Source organism: Aspergillus clavatus, genomic scaffold (assembly GCF_000002715.2).
Source record: "Aspergillus clavatus NRRL 1 1099423829802 genomic scaffold, whole genome shotgun sequence".
NCBI lineage: Eukaryota > Fungi > Ascomycota > Eurotiomycetes > Eurotiales > Aspergillaceae > Aspergillus > Aspergillus clavatus.
The window spans coordinates 1,076,888-1,090,066 of NW_001517097.1; the positions used below are offsets into that span (position 1 = coordinate 1,076,888).

Sequence of the window (13,179 nt, forward strand, 5' to 3'; positions counted from 1 at the left end):
TCTTCAGTGGTATGATAATAATATGATTATTCTTGTTTCTCCTGTGGAGTGTCATCGGCTTAGCTCCGGGGTGAGACCTGCTGTTAGTACTTATTAGACAGACTCTTATTGGGAGTTGATGACCAGGATTATTAGGAGCTATGGTAATGTAGGCCCTCTTCGATTGTATATTATAATATTAATAGTTACTCTGAGTAGTCCTCCCAATAGTCTATTATTGAGTATCGAAATCCTTGGGATGAATTGAATGGAATCGAATCCACCACAACCATCACATTACAGATGAAACCCTAATATCCATCGGCCATCTGAAAAATTCTCTCGACTCCGTATACCATTCCAACTCCTGCACCACAATAATTTCTCATCAAAAGTGATTAGTGAGCATAGAACCAAGACTTCCCACTCATCTTGACAGCCGATCTTATCGCTGATGCCATTCCACGCTTGGCTTGCACCATTCCCACATCCAACGCTAAGCGTCGGGTAGATAAGACCGGCGCTTTGCCGTGACTCGTGAGCCATGGACGGAGAATCAATCTGTGCATCGTCGAAGAAGAAGAAGAAATGCCCGTCAAAAGCGTCGCGGTCATCGGCGCTGGCCCCGCTGGCGCCATTGCCGTCGATGCGCTCATGCAGGAGCGCGCATTCGATGTAGTCCGCGTGTTCGAACGACAAGAGAAGGCTGGTGGATGCTGGTAAGTCAGCTTGACATACAATCCCCCAAAGGTCCAACAGATCCAAAGATCCAAGCCCCCTTTCTAAACCGATGATTCCAGGGTCGCGCGAGATGAATCGCCCATCCCCCTGGACATCGACAACCTGGCCGCGCGCACCGCCGACGCGCCCATCCCCATCCCCTCCAACCTCCCTTGCCGTCGCCCAGCCATCACCCAGCCGCGCTTCACCGACTCCCACGTCTACCCTACCCTGGAAGCCAATGTCGACGCGGCCGTCATGGCGTACTCGCAGGAGCCTATGCCGGAGATCCGCTCGCAGCGCTCCATCGCCCTCCACGGGCCGGACACGCCGTTCCGCCACCACACCGTCGTCAGGCAGTACATCGAGGACCTGCTCAACCGGCACGGCTACCAGGATCTCGTGCAGTACAACACCACCGTCGAGCACGCCGCCAAGGACCCGCAGGGCAGGTGGGTGCTGACCCTGCGCCGGCCCGAGTCCGCAGACCTCGACGCCTGGTGGACGGAGACATTCGATGCCCTCGTCGTGGCGTCGGGCCACTACTCCGTGCCGTGGGTGCCGGCCATCAACGGGCTCCAGGAGTTCGCGGAGAGATACCCCGGCAGCGTACTGCACACGAAGCAATATCGCGGGCCGGAGAAGTACATCGGAAAGGTACCCAGCCTCCCTTCCCCCCCTTCCTCAAAACAACCAAACCTCACCCAACCTAACCCACGCTCTAGAGAATCGTCACCGTCGGCGCCTCCGTCTCCGCCGCCGACACGGCCGTCAGCCTCATCGACCACGCCCAAGCCCCCATCCACGCCGTCGTCCGCGGCAAATACAACATCTACTTCGGCGACGAAGCCTTCAACCACCCCCAGATCCAGCGCCACCCACCCATCACCCACGTCGACCCGGCCACCCGCACCGTCTGCTTCCAAGACGGCGCCTCCGTCCCCGCCGTCGACCACATCATCCTCGGCACCGGCTTCACCTGGACCCTCCCCTTCCTGCCCCACGTCCCGCTCCGCAACAACCGCATCCCCGACCTCTACCTGCACATCTTCCACGCCGCCGACCCGTCGCTGGTCTTCCTCGGCGCCGTCGGCGCAGGCCTCACCTTCAAGGTCTTCGAGTGGCAGGCCGTCGCGGCCGCGCGCGTGCTGGCCGGCCGTGCCGCGCTGCCGTCCGCCGAGGAGCAGCGGCGGTGGGAGGCCGAGCGGATCGCGGCCAGGGGCGACGGGCCGGCGTTTACGGTGCTGAATCCGGATTTCGAGGCGTATTTCGAGCAGCTGCGCGCGTTGGCGGGGGAGCCGGCGGAGGGCGCGCCGGGGCGACGCTTGCCGCCTTTCGAGCAGAGGTGGCTGGATGATTTTAATGCCGGGCATCAGCGGAGGATTCGGATGTGGGAGAGGCTGAATCGGACTCAGAAGCAGGCGAGTCGGTTGTGAGGGGGAGATTGGGATGATTGGGGATTGGGGGGTGTGGTAGGGGAGCGCTTCTTGATTCTAGAGAGTATATATATTTTCATGCTGTATATTATTTATCCCACTTATTTATGCCCTGTCAAAAGATCACCGCCGCGCTTCCTGGCTCTACCAATCTACTTGACACCGGACCTTCACTCGCAAACATTCAACAACGCCACGGTAGGATCATGGTCCGAAGCCTGGTCGCTGGACGACACCCACGTATTCAGATGCAGATGGTGCATCTTGGCCCCCGCCGCCAACGCCGGACTGATAAACATATGGTCGAGCTGCTGGCAGTTCAAATCGTAGAGATACGTGTATCGCTCCGTGGAGGCCACGCCCGCCACGACGTCCAGATCCTGGAGCCCGGAGTCCGCGACAAACGACTCCAGCGGCTGCGCGAAAGCAAACTCGTTGAAGTCGCCGGCCGTGAGGATCTTCGCCTTGGAGTCTTGTGCCAGGATGGACGAGGTGAATGCCTATCGCCTGTTAGTTATAGTGCTGGAGATGGTATTGGTCGAACACCTGGTATGGGGGGGGGAGGAGGAGAAGGGACGTAGACATACAGCAACGACTTCCGCCTGTGCGGCGCGGGTACTCACGTCGCCGTTGACGGGGGGCCGCGCATCGCCCTCGATCGGGGACCCGCCTAACTTGCTGGTGAAGTGCACGTTGATCGTGAAGAACTTGTTCTTGCCGTCCAGCGTCTCCCAGGCCGCAGCGAGCGGTTTGCGGCAGTGATCCCAGGCGGCGTCGGCCGGCGCGATCCGCCCCGGGTTGTACTTGAGTTCGGCGCCGGGCAGGACCTCGTTGGCGTCTGTGCTGGAGCCTGGGTTGGGGTTGTGCAGCCGGACCACGGAGGGGTCGTAGAGGTATGCGACGCGGATGTTGCCGCCGGGCTGGCCGCCGTCTTGGTCGTCGATGGGGTTGATGTCGACGAAGTTGTAGTTGATGCCGCCCTGGTCAGCGATGGATTGCGCCAGGCTGGCGAGGGTCTGGTTGGCAGAGACGACTGCGAGGTTGGTGAGCTGCACAGATCTCACTTGAATTTCCAGTAGGAAAGGAAAAGGATGAGGTACATACCTCCGTCATCAGTCGGTCCATCGTCGTCCTGAATCTCCTGCAGGAAGACGATCGTCGGGCTCTTAAGGTACTGCGCAATGTGCTGGGCGACCTTGGGCAGCGTCGCCGAGGTCGAGGAAAAGTTGTCGATGTTGTATGAGCCAAAGGTCACCGCGCTGCAGGTTCCATCCGACACGAGGTTCGTCGCCGCGGCGCTTGTCGAGTTCGACCCGGTCACCGACAACGCAGTCAGAGGCAGGATCCTATAAGAGCCGAACCCCTGCGTGACCACGCCCGTGATATCCTCCAGGGTATCACCCAGCTTCGTATCCGTGGGATTCGTGCTCCCGTCCAGCGGAGATCCAATAACGATCGCCTCGGGGTTGGAATCTGCACGGCATCAATCCCATCAGCACGCAGCCCATTCCACCTCCCCCCTCCACGGGAAAAAAAAAAAAAAAAAAAAAAAAAAAAAAAAAAAAACACCAGGAAAAGACAATGAAAACCAGTACCTTTAGCCCGCATAGTCAACCCTCCTCTCTCATTCCCGCCCGTCGTCTTCCAATCCCCAACGACCCCCGTATCGCCATACGAATTCGGCTTCCCAACGGCCCGCAGCCCCGTCACCGTCACCAACTCCCCACTCAGACTCTCCCAAAAGTCCATCCCGAAGCTAGACGGCTGCAGAACAGGGTTCACGTTCGAGATCTGGCTCGCGTCATTCGGCAACCCGAGCACATCCCCGCCGTCCAGGCTTGAGAACTGCTCCGTGGGCGGCATCAGGCCGCCCTTCCCGACAACCACCGGCGTGACGGGGTTCCCGCTCGACGTCACCCTGAGCGCCGACGGCGATGAGAGTTCCGTCAGATACACGTACGCGCTTGAGGAGCGGTACTCAGTCACCTTGCCGCTGAGCGAGACGATGTCGCCGACGGAGACCTTCGCCGCGGCGGTGCTGCTGTACACGTAGATGGACCCAGAGGTGGCGGCGTCGGTGTCGGGGGTGGTGGAGCGCAGGTAGAAGCCTGTGGAGCCTATGGCTGTGACCAGGCCGTGGATTCTGGAGACGGTTTGTCCATCGTAGGGGGAGAGGTACTTGTTGCCGTTGAGCTGGGCGATGGTGACGGCCAGCGTGGGGTTGAGGAGGAGCGCCGCGGCGCAGACCGAAAGGATGGATTTCATAGTGAGGTTCAGCTCGGTCTACTCTATGGCGTGAGAAGATAAGATGAGCTGGTGTCTGAGAGGGAAGGAGACATGATGTTATGATGCTTTTTATACTAACAGAGCGGGAGGATGCCGTGAGGGGTGCCGGCGACGGAGTCCGATCTGTCGCCGAGGGTATACTCCATAGTCTGGTGTCCCATTGGAATGCAATGCAGGACATGCAGTCTCTCCTGCAGCCCTCAGGGGTGAATTCGGTGCCATTCGTCGTCTCCTGTCCGGTGCACCAGTGACGGTCGCGGAAGATGCCCACGTTGTAGAGCCAAGCATGCAGCTAAGCAGCAGCTAAGCACGCCAACTGCCGCTGCAGATGTAACACTCTTATCAATCAAGCCCCCTTGTTTTCTTACTTGTGAAGAGTTGTGGATAGACCAGAAGATGATGTCGATGGTGGATACGATTCATGCGAATATCTGATCTGATCGAGTCCCCCGAGCGTCCAAGAAACAATGCCCTCACCCATATCCATGACCCTAAGTAAATACGTCCGTCGCATATCTCTCCTTCGTCTTCAGATTATCCAAGAACTGCTCGGCCGCCGCATCCTCATCGTCCTCGGCAACATCCTCGCCCCGTTCCCGTTTCTCTTGACGCACCTGGCGTCGTCGCTCGAGATACATCTCCTTGCACGCCTGCCGCACTCCGTTGCCGACCCCTGTGCTACCACAAACATAAATCCGAGCACCCTGGTCGAACAAATCAACCAGCTCCGCACGATCCTCCAGCATCAAGTCCTGGACGTGACGGCCCTTGGAGCCATCCTCAGGCCGACTATATGCCCACCGCACCTCCACGGCTCCCAGCTGCGCCCATTCGGCGAACTCGGCGGCATGGATGTCATCCTTGCCCTTTGTACGGCAGCCAACATACAGGATAGCTTTGGCTGGCTTCGCCGTCTCAGGAATCTCTTTATCCGAGCCAATCGAGCTGTGCCGGCCCCGAATCTTTTCGGCGCGGTCCATGACGAACCCACGGAATGGCGCGAGTCCACTACCTGCACACGCCATGATCATCGGCGTCTTCAAGTCCATGGGCGGCTTGAAGCCCGAGTGCGATGGCCGGACGCTGATATGAGCGCGGTCGCCGGGCTTCAGCTCCGACAGGTACGTGGACGCAACCCCCAAGTACTGTTCGGCTTCCTCCTGTTCCTGTGGAGGTAACGATGCCGCCGCCAGAGACGGAGCATTGAGCACGGAAAATGTAATGCAGCATTCAGAGGGATCTGCCAGGGGAGAGGAGGAGATGGAGTACTGGCGCACGCGCATGGGCGGGAGCATCGCCAGGAAGTCGCCGACAGGAAGCTTGATTGACGGATAGCGGATCAAGATATCCAACGGGCTCAACCGCTTCTTGACAATCTCCTCGGTGAATCGACTGGGGCTGGACGCAAGATAGCGAAGTTCGGCTTGCACATCGGCATCCGCTGCGGCTGCATCGGCCAGCACATTCAAGTCTCGCTTGGATGCAGGCTGCGAGAGCTCAACATAAGTGGACAGGAGATCAAAAGCGGACACAGGTGTGTCCAGCGGAATGGAGGTGGATCCCTTGGAAGCCTGCGACGATTTACGGATCGTCAGCATGGCGTCCCAGGGGAGATCAAAGCGCCGGATGGCACGGCGAACGACACTGCTCGGGTTGACTGGGAGCACCGCAAGGTAATCGCCGCACTGGTAGGTCATGTCCGACGGGAGTTTGAACTTGACCATTCTCTTGGCCGGCACGCCAGGCTGGGAGAGCAGCTGGTTCTCAATTACGAACCCTTCCTGCAGCTGAAGACCCAAGGTCGATGCTCTCATGCCTGAGCTGATCTCCACCTGTAGATTGGACGTCGCCTTAGTGCCTGTCTCTGATTTTCCCCCTCCGAATTTTGATGTGATTGCAGGCCAGAATGCGGACTCGCCCCAGCTGTCAAAGTCGGTGAACATGTCCGAATGGGCAGCATCAGCCAGCCCCAGATCGCACAAACGGTTTCCACCCCGCTCGCCAACGAGTTCGTTGACAGCCTTGGGAATGCGGTGGAAGGTTGCGTGCCAGTCATCTAATCCGCAGTCAGTCGTTGTTCTCCTGTACGGCAGTAAATTTTTAGCAAAGACTTACGATGACCACAGCCAAAAACAGCGTAGTTGATTCCCTCCAGCTCCTTCCCCTTCAGGCCGCTGAGCCACTCAAAGAAGTGAGCAGCATTGTCTGGTGGCTGGCCCTCGTAAGATGCCGTGATGAACACCACTGGATCCTCCTTGGGGATATTCTCCTTGGCCGAATCCAGTGACTGGACTTCAGCAGCAAACCCATATCCCACAGCATCGTCGGCCAATCTTCTGGCAAACGTCTCACATGTTCCCGTATTGCTGCCAAAGAAAATATGCATTGGTTTCAGCTGACCAGAAGGAGGAGCAGCAGCCTGCGGTTTGCGGGAGCGGCTCGCCGCTCCGGCGCTCTCAGGTGGCACGCTATCAACACTACCACTCAACATGATACCGAGCTGGGTCGCATCGAGGCCATGGCGCAGTGCGGCCCTCATGTGGAAATCCTTCGGCTTAATTGTGAGCGTTTGCTTGATATGGAGGTCGTAGCTGGGATCATCCATCTGGAAATTGAAGTTTTGCAGCAGGATTGCTACCACAAGCAACGCTTCCTGCCAGGCAAATGGGCGGCCAATACAGGCGCGCATACCGTTACCAAACGGCTTCCACGCGTTCTTGGGGAGCTTGTCGAATTCCTCGTCAAGCATGCGCTCCGGTCTGAATTCCTCCGCATCAGGGCCATAGACCTTAGGGTCCCGGTGCAACTTATCGAGCACGATCACGATGGCCTCATCCTTATTCAACACGTACTTGCCATTTCCCAGGGTGACTGGGTCTTCCTTGTTCTTCTCTGGGTGCGCATGAAGAGCAATCAAGGGAGCCGTGGACCTTAGCCGCAGCGTTTCCCGCATCACAGCGTTGATGTATGGCAGTTTCGATAGGTCTTCGACCGTAATCTTCCGCCGCCCAATGACAGCGTCCACCTCTTCCTGTGCTTTCTGGTATGCGCGGGGGTTCTTCAGCAGGTAGTAGAAGAGGAAAGAGAGCAGTCCAGAGGTTGTTTCGTGGCCTGCATTTTCAATTAGCTGAGTCATGGAGAACAAGTGTTTCGCACCATACCCGCAATCAAAAAGGTGATCATGTTGTCGATGATCGAACTATCACTGAGACCTTGACCGGATTTGGGATCGCGACCCAGGATCAATGAGTTTAGCAGATCCTTCTTATCCTCCGGGTTCTGTCTCCGATTGTCAACCAATTCTTGGGCCAGTTTCCGCAAGAATTCGATATCGCTCCAGTACTTGGCATTCTCACTTGTGGGCAGGTTGTTAAGGAGGGCCGGCCGGCGGGCCCTGTCACCGGACCCTTGCAGCAAACCAACCATTGCCTCGACGAACGGGTGCATTTCTTCGTGGTAGAAGGAGTTGAAGCGTGTCCCCATAGCACAAAGTGCGATTGTGTCTAGAGTCAACCGGGTGAAGTCATCGGTGACCATAATCGGGACATGGGGCCCCTGGCGCGCCCACTTCATGACAAGCTGCGTCGCAATATCGTACATATCTGGGTACTATGTGAGCATGGGTGGTGGTGGTGGTGGTGGTGGGACAGGATGGTAGAGAAAGCCTGCCTGGTGTGTACCTACCATCATACATTCCCCGAATAGACAACGGTCCAAAGGCTGGGACAAGCACGCGGTGGGCAATGGCCCAGTTTTCCTCGCCAGGAAAGTGAGCGGTAAACAGGCCATCGTGGATCCCATTCCGGATCTCGTTCAAGCCCGCTGTAACGACCTTGCTGAATCTCTCTTCGTCACAAGCCTCGTTGACGAGTTCATGGGTGTTCAGAAACACTCTGGAGCGGCCAAATGTGGTCAACCGATAGATTTCGCCTAGGGAAATCTTGTCAGCTTGTCCGTGAAGCTAGCGAAAGGGCGACGCGAGAAAGATCCAGCTGTGGTATGACGGGGAGGAGAGGCACTACCATAATGATCTGCCATCATGTTGATGCTCCTCAGAGGGACTTCCTGTTCGATATCATAGATATTCCCCAAGAGGGGAACCCCCTTGGGGCCTGGAATGGGGATGGTTTTCGATTCAGTCATGGTGAACGAGGTATGGATTGGATGGTAGGAATCAACCAGAGCCAGAAAACAAAGTCAGCTATATTGAATTACACTCTTGATGGATTCTCAATGGAAGAAGAAAAAGAAGGAGAAGAAGAGGAGGAGGAAGTCGATGCTGGATGAACTCATTAACAAAGCAACAGTTGTGAGGGGCTCCAGCTATTTAAATAACACCCCACTGCAGCTCAACCTGAGACACAGATCGAGGACTCCACATGAGTTGTGGTGGGATGAGGTGTCACCGTGTCTCCATAGGAGATCATCAGAAGCAATGAGATAATGATATGTGGTAGATGGTAGATGGTAGTACCACTAAAAGACTGGTTGAAAAGAGGGAGATACCTCGGACGAAACCGCTGGGCTGCTGTGTACAGTGTACGGAGTATGATTCTGAATCAATTATGTCATCGAGCTGCCCCCCATTAGAGATTAAGATTACCGCGGTGGGCCACGTTGTGCACATAGGGACGGTATTACTGATAATGCATGGCTTATTTATTCTTGGGCAGCCTTGTTCAATAAAGAGTTTCATAACTTTCACTCAAGGAGCAAAAAATAATGTGAGAAAAGTGTTGATAAGCATCCAATAAACAATTCCTCCTTTCTATTCATTAATTTCTACAGAGTAGATAGTGTACTGTGTATACTTTGGGTCACTACTACCATTTAGGTCAAGGATGAGAGACATCAAGACATTTCTTTTTTCACTTTCTGTTCTACTGGGGATATCAACTACTACGTAGATGTAGAGCTAATAAGACTGTAAATTGATTATTAGTATTTTGAACTCATGGTAAACTCTATGCCTATCCCTGGAGTATGACTATATCAGGTGTGTGGGAGAATTCCTGGCCAGCCCCTGTTGGCGCCGTGGCGGACCTAAAACCATTTAGACCGTGATTGATGGCTGAGGGCGTTGGCCTTTCCAGACTTCCCGTTTCCAATCCATCTTTTGAGATCCCGTGCAGTGGAGACGGGTATCTCCGTCCTCTGGAATAGGCAACCAGAGTTGCTCTAGAGAGGGTTCAGGAACTTCGGGTAGACTCTCCTTTTCTGTTCGGTATACCGTATATATATTACTGAATTGATTGACTTGAGGATTTTCTCTCGGAGGAGCTGGGAGATATGCATAATTCTTGTCGTATTACTGATATTGTGGTACTTTCTATAGCGTGGCTGTCAGACAATGCACTCTATATAAGTCTGATATAAATTCCGGGAGTATTATTATGGACGAGATGGGAGCAACAATGGATAATGGATTCTGCTATTGAAACCTCAGGTTGAGGTTTATTTCTGGGCCTTAGAGCAAGACCAAGTGCTCACTTATCAAGAAATTGGTCTCGTGGCGCAATGGTAGCGCATTAGTTTCCGGTACTAAAGGTTGTGCGTTCGAATCGCACCGGGATCGAGCCATTTCTTTTTGTTTTTGTCTTTTTTTTCTCGCCTTCGTTCTCCTTGGCTTTTCATCCGTATCTTGTCCACCACTACAGAATATATCTTACCCTAGTACATGTCCGAGTCAGTTGACTCCGCTGCAACTCGATTGGTACCTACCCCGTATTTCTCACCAACATCCCCTATACAATACTAAGTTTCATCTTGCAGCACATAGACACAGGGTCTCTTCTATTATTTATGCCTCTATTAAACAGATGGACAAACAACAGCAACCATATCATGCGATAAATACAGACGCCTGATACACGATTTTTGCGTATTCGGAACTCCATCGGTCGATTTGATGTATCCCCGGTCATAAACCAAAAAAGTGCTTATCGCTGTCACCGGGTCTCGTGGCGCAATGGTAGCGCATTAGTTTCCGGTACTAAAGGTTGTGCGTTCGAGTCGCACCGGGATCGGATTCTTTTTTACTTTCCAATTTCTTTTTCTTTCTTTCATTTTTTTTTGCTCAGTGTTCACCTGCCCTCCCCCTTGAGTTCCAATATCTCTCGAGACTGCAGGTTAGTTAGGTGGTGTTCTTATCTTACTGAACATCATCGTATAGGTACAGTATGTATCAGGAGCATGCCGATGGCCTCTGGCTGCGGGGTTGTAACCGGCACGTTATCCGGATGAGTCAAGTGTAGCATATATATATACATATATATAGTCTCACTTGTGCGAGTGCGCCCGAGGGTTGAGGGCAGGTAGTTGACCCAAGCCAGGCTGAAACTTATATAGCCCTCGATAGACGAATGTGGACACCTGCGCGGCGGCCATTGACCAGAATAGCATCACAGTGCAAGCCCAACACCCCGGGATAAGCACCACCGGGATGCAGGCAGACATGACTTCGTCTCAGGAACCTCCTATAAGAAAGTCTGTTCCCGACAGGACGTCCTTCACAGCAAGAGACAGCGTGGAGGACATCTGGAAGGGCCTGGGCCTCCCGCCAGAACCACTGCAAGCGCTCGACCTCACCGGCAGCGGACCGGGTCTCCCCTCGTCCTTCAAGATCGCCGACCTCGCCCAGGCATCCATCGGCCTCTCCGGGCTCCTCGCAGCGCACATCCACGCTCTGCGCACCTCCACCCCCACCCCCAAGGTAACCGTGCCGCGCGAGCACGCCGTCATCGAATTCAAATCCGAACGCCTCTACACGCTCGCCGGCCAGCCAGCCTCAACGGCCTGGGGCCCGCTCAGCGGCCTGCACAAGACCTCCGACGGCCACGTCCGCGTCCACGATGGGTTCCCGCACCACAGCGCCAAAGCCAAGGCGCTCCTCGGCTGCAAGCCCGACGCAGACCGCGCCGCCGTCAGCGCCGCCATCGCCCCCTGGCGCGCCGTCGACCTCGAAACCGCCGCCTTTAACGCCGGCGCCGTCATCGCCGCCCTCCGCACCCCGGCCCAGTGGGACGTCCTCCCGCAAGCCCGCGCCGTCGCAGACTTCCCCATCCGCCTGCGCCGCATCGACGGCGAAGCCCGACCAGTACCAGTACCAGTTTCAGTACCACCCCCGGGCCTGCCCCCGGCCCTCCGCACTGCCGTAACCGACAAAGCCCTCCGCGGCCTCCGCGTCCTCGAGCTCTCGCGCGTCATCGCCGCCCCCCTCGCCGGCAAGACGCTCGCCGCCCACGGCGCCGACGTCCTCTGGGTCACGAGCCCCACCCTCCCCGACCTGCCCCCGATCGACCGCGAATTCGGCCGCGGCAAACGCACCGTGCAGCTCGACCTGGCCACCGAAACGGGCGCGCACGAGCTCGCCCGACTCCTCGACGACGCCCACGTCTTCATCCAGGGGTTTCGCCCGGGGAGCGTGGCCGCGCGCGGATTCTCAGCGGCGGCGCTGGCGGCGCGGCGCGCGCGCAGCAACGGCAGCGGCAGCGGCAGGGGAATCATCTGCGCGAATTTCTCCGCGTATGGGCGGGCGGGCCCGTGGGCCGACAGGCGCGGGTTCGACTCGCTGGTGCAGACGTGTTCGGGGATGAATGAATCCGAGGCGTTGCATTTTGGGGCAGGGGAGGCGGGGCGGGCGACGGCGTGCCAGGTGCTGGACCATGCGGGCGGGTATTTCCTTGCGGCGGGGGTGATGGCGGCGGTGTGTCGGCAGGCGGAGGAGGGGGGTTCATGGGAGGTGGATGTGTCGCTTGCCGGGGTGATGAAGTATCTGCGGTCGCTGGGACAGTATGACGGGCGGAGTGGGTTTGACGGGGTGCCGGATTATCAGGGGCCGGGGGATGTGCCGGAGGAGTATCTGGAGACGAGGGAGACGGGGTTTGGGGAGATGAGGTTTGTGAGGCATGCGGCTTGTATTGAGGGGGTGGAGGTTGGGTGGGATGTGATGGTGAAGCCGTTGGGTGAGGATGAGAAGAGGTGGTTGTAGTTGTAGTACTCACTAGGTACTTACTAGGTAGGGTAGATGATCTCCGCTCCTTGCACTGTACGATGTTATGAGGGTATGAATCTATTGGCGCTTTGGTGGATGAGTCCACTGGCTCAACATCTTCTTGTAGAAAGAACAGTATAGACTGTAGAGACAACCGAATCAGAATATCAGATACCCGTGTCTCGGCTTCGGCACAGCCGAGCCTCACGACCACAAACTACATAGTACATGCAGATGAAACCTTTTAAATCAATGAATGAATGAATGAATGAATGTATGTATCGACGAGCGAAAGTCCAGAGGAAAATACAATGCACATTGGTATATCCGAATACAGAAGCAAGATCAAAGAAGAAACACGGCTCCATTTCGAAGCAGGACCACCGGCAAAGCGCAAAGGACGAGGAAAAGCAAAGGTCAGTCGGGATGCGCCCAGGGCAAGCTAGTATGGACATGACGTATCTAGATGAGATCGAGAGGAAAGAAGATCGGACCGGAGGGATATGTGTGATATGTGAAAAGAGGGTCCACTACTGCGAAATTAGCATACCAATGTCTCACAAATCCCTCCCCAAGAATCTCCGAGCAACAGTCACACACGCGCTGGTTTGGCCAGCAAAAGGGAGATAAAAAAGAGTAGCGCGCATGGATGAACCACTTGAGCCCGCTGGAGAGAGGGAAAGAAAACCATGCGGAACTGAACGCATTCAGCAAGGCGGACAGGCGAGAAAAAGCCCCCCTTGCCGAGCGGGAATGGATGAAACA

At 56.0% G+C, this 13,179-nt stretch overlaps 4 protein-coding genes and 2 non-coding genes across 6 annotated transcripts, besides 7 other annotated features; 4 read left to right on the forward strand and 2 right to left on the reverse strand.

Moving 5' to 3' along the window:
* Positions 1-567: 567 nt before the first annotated feature.
* ACLA_037120 (dimethylaniline monooxygenase) lies at positions 568-2,135 on the forward strand (the record flags this gene model as incomplete). Its single annotated transcript, XM_001270932.1, has 3 exons — positions 568-698; positions 780-1,356; positions 1,425-2,135. The coding sequence occupies 3 exons, from the start codon at positions 568-570 to the stop codon at positions 2,133-2,135; spliced, it is 1,419 nt and encodes a 472-aa protein (XP_001270933.1).
* A 170-nt stretch (positions 2,136-2,305) lies between these two features.
* Positions 2,306-4,400, reverse strand: ACLA_037130 (endonuclease/exonuclease/phosphatase family protein; the record flags this gene model as incomplete). The annotated part of the gene is made up of 4 exons (XM_001270933.1): positions 2,306-2,635; positions 2,723-3,168; positions 3,240-3,608; positions 3,731-4,400. The coding sequence occupies 4 exons, from the start codon at positions 4,398-4,400 to the stop codon at positions 2,306-2,308; spliced, it is 1,815 nt and encodes a 604-aa protein (XP_001270934.1).
* Positions 3,665-3,700: a microsatellite.
* Positions 3,665-3,701: a microsatellite.
* Positions 4,401-4,912: 512 nt separating the features above from the next.
* ACLA_037140 (bifunctional cytochrome P450/NADPH--P450 reductase) lies at positions 4,913-8,564 on the reverse strand (the record flags this gene model as incomplete). Its single annotated transcript, XM_001270934.1, has 5 exons — positions 4,913-6,477; positions 6,537-7,532; positions 7,583-8,023; positions 8,106-8,351; positions 8,444-8,564. 5 exons carry the CDS (start codon positions 8,562-8,564, stop codon positions 4,913-4,915), a joined length of 3,369 nt encoding a protein of 1,122 aa, XP_001270935.1.
* Positions 8,044-8,066: a microsatellite.
* A 93-nt stretch (positions 8,565-8,657) lies between the features above and the next one.
* Positions 8,658-8,694: a microsatellite.
* Positions 8,695-9,924: 1,230 nt separating this feature from the next.
* On the forward strand, positions 9,925-9,996 carry ACLA_037150. The gene has a single exon. It is a non-coding gene; the product is annotated as a tRNA-Arg (tRNA).
* A 379-nt stretch (positions 9,997-10,375) lies between these two features.
* On the forward strand, positions 10,376-10,447 carry ACLA_037160. Its single transcript has one exon. It is a non-coding gene; the product is annotated as a tRNA-Arg (tRNA).
* A 428-nt stretch (positions 10,448-10,875) lies between these two features.
* ACLA_037170 (CAIB/BAIF family enzyme) lies at positions 10,876-12,411 on the forward strand (the record flags this gene model as incomplete). The annotated part of the gene is made up of 1 exon (XM_001270935.1): positions 10,876-12,411. The coding sequence occupies one exon, from the start codon at positions 10,876-10,878 to the stop codon at positions 12,409-12,411; it is 1,536 nt and encodes a 511-aa protein (XP_001270936.1).
* Positions 11,337-11,421: a microsatellite.
* Positions 11,864-11,921: a microsatellite.
* A 250-nt stretch (positions 12,412-12,661) lies between the features above and the next one.
* Positions 12,662-12,693: a microsatellite.
* Positions 12,694-13,179: the final 486 nt, after the last annotated feature.